The sequence below is a fragment of the Orycteropus afer genome, unplaced genomic scaffold, assembly GCF_000298275.1.
Source record: "Orycteropus afer afer isolate SDZICR_OR568_19922 unplaced genomic scaffold, OryAfe1.0 scaffold00502, whole genome shotgun sequence".
NCBI classification, from domain to species: domain Eukaryota; kingdom Metazoa; phylum Chordata; class Mammalia; order Tubulidentata; family Orycteropodidae; genus Orycteropus; species Orycteropus afer.
Window position 1 is genome coordinate 1,737,008 of NW_006922089.1, and position 2,353 is coordinate 1,739,360.

Genomic DNA, 2,353 nt, shown 5'->3' on the forward strand with positions numbered 1-2,353 from the left:
GTGCTCCCCATTCCTCACTGTGAGCCACGCCCCCTGCGCTGTGCCCCATCGGGCCCACCGAGAGCCTGCCTTGCAGAACCTTCCTGCGGCCCAGCTCCGACCCTGCATCTCTCTCATGATCTGATGAGTCCGTGAGCCGGGTTCCACGCAGGCAGAGCCTGGGATGCAAACGGCCAGCTTTTCTGAGAGCAGAAACTACACCCCAGAGCCTGATGGCCTCCAGACCGCCTCCCAGCACCCAGGCCCGCAGAGCCCACCTGCCTCACCCCTGAATGGCTCCCATCCCGTCTCAGTGCCTCAACCCCGAGTCCCCCAACTGACCCGCCCACCACTGCCGCCACTGACTGCAGTGCCCTGCTCCCGTTCCCTGACACTGTGCCCACCACTGCAGCTTCAGCCACGCTGAGGTTGGGGCCTCTGCCCTGACTGCAGGGCTGGGGGCCGACTCCAGGGGTCCCACCCAGAACCACCGCTGCTCCCATCTCACCACAACCCAACTGCAGGGCTGGGGGCCGACTCCAGGGGTCCCACCCGGAGCTACCACATCTCACCATAACCCAACCGCAGGGCTGGGGGCCGACTCCTGAGGCTCCCGCCCGCAGCCACCACTGCCCCCATCTCCCCATAACCTACCTTGAAAGCTGGTCCCGGAGTCCTGTCCACGTAGGGCGTCTCTGCTCCTTCTACTCTCAGGGGCGTGTTCTCTACCTCACCCCAGGTCATCAGAGGGGACTCATTCACACCTGTGGAGGGCGAGGACACCACCACCACCTCAGGCCAGAGGACCCTGATGGGGCAGTGCCCTGCCCCTCCCTCCCACACCAGCCAGTTCACCGCATGCACATCCAGCTAGCCCTGGGACCAGCAGCTGGCCTCTCTCCTTCCCCAGGGACCCCAAAACCCTCCTCCGTCTGTCCTCTGAGAAGGACGTGCCAAGGCCACGGGGTCCCTGCAGCCATGGGGCTTAGCCTGGGTGGCTGAGGGCTCTCCAGGGAAGCGGACGGGGTCAGCTAGGACCCTCCTCAAGCACAGGCCGGGGAGCTGGAGGTTCCTGTGGGGCTTCCTGGAAGTCAACGATGACACCCCACCCCAAAGGTGGAGCAGACCCTCGGTGCTTCCAAGATTCCCGACCTCCAGGGCCCTCACAGCAAGCAGCTCCTGAGGGGCAGAGGCTCGTGCCAGTGCCTGGGAGGGCAGCTGTCTCCTCTGTGGACAGCAGATGTGAGAAAAGACCCAAGGCCTCCCTGCCTCGCTGTGCACTGCAATCTGTGACTACTACACCCATGGGGCCCTGCTGGCTGATGAGAGGGGAACCACAACCAGAAACCATTATCCCGGGATGCTGGGGCCACAAGGAGCCCAGGTGCACAGAGGTAAGCACTCAGCTGCTGACCAAAAAGGTTGGCAGTTGGAACCACCAGCCACTCTGTGGGAGAAAGGTGAGGCAGTCTGTTTTCATAATGATCAACAGTCCTGGAGACCCTGTGGGCAGTTCCACTCTGTCCTCTAGGGGCGCTGTGGGTCAGAATGGACCCCAGTGCAGTGGGTGTGGTTCGGGCTTTGCTTCTGTGAAGACTGACAGCCAGTGCCCACCTCCATGCCCCTCTAGGGCAGTCCCACTCTGTCCTCTAGGGCGCTGTGGTTCGGAATCAACTCAATGGCAGTGGTCTTCAGACAGTGACACAGGCCAGGAAGGTGTGTGCAGAGAGGGTAGGGACCCCAAATCAGGCAGGCATCAGAAATGGGTGGCCTGAAGGAGGGGGCGGGGGCGGCAGCATGCAGCCCGGAGCAGGACCACCCTGGGAACCGGCCTGGCACTGCCCTAACCCCCAGGTCCGACGGCCCCTCCAGACACACCGCGTTCTGCCACAGCACCTTCAGGTCTGGGTGGACCACCTCCTGCAGCTTGGGGCCCGGCCTCTACACACCACTCACATAGAGGAGCAAACCCAGAAAGACTGCCCATTGGATAGCGCTGGCCTCACTGCAACCCACCTGGGGGCCTGGCCCACACCCGCACAGCTCAGGATGGCCACTGTGAGCCCCAGCACCTCAGTTCACTCACCCAAATTCTGTCCCAGAGTCTAGGGCAAGGCACGGAACCAGCCCAACCAGTGGGCAGGGACACACACACTGCAGGCCTGGTATGCCAGTGCCCAGCTCCATGCCCAGACCAGCCCAGGTGACCTGGGGACCCAGGCAGAATGGGCCCAGAGTCCAGCCTGTCCCTGCACAGAAAGAGAGCCACGGCCCCAAGGCATCAGGCGTAGGGCAGACCCAGTGCAGCATCAGGAGGGGCTGGTGCCAACCAAGGAACCCACCTCCCCGCTGGCAATCCCAAGGAAGGCCGGCC

The 2,353-nt window shown here is 63.6% G+C and overlaps 1 protein-coding gene across 1 annotated transcript in view; it reads right to left on the bottom strand.

The window, feature by feature from the left end:
• ESS2 (ess-2 splicing factor homolog) overlaps positions 1-2,353 on the bottom strand; it is a 22,023-nt gene that overhangs the window by 4,952 nt on the left and 14,718 nt on the right. Inside the window, exon 8 of the mRNA XM_042782907.1 lies at positions 634-771. Within this exon, the coding sequence (XP_042638841.1) occupies positions 634-771 (138 nt within the window). The remainder of the gene's footprint in view (positions 1-633; positions 772-2,353) is intronic.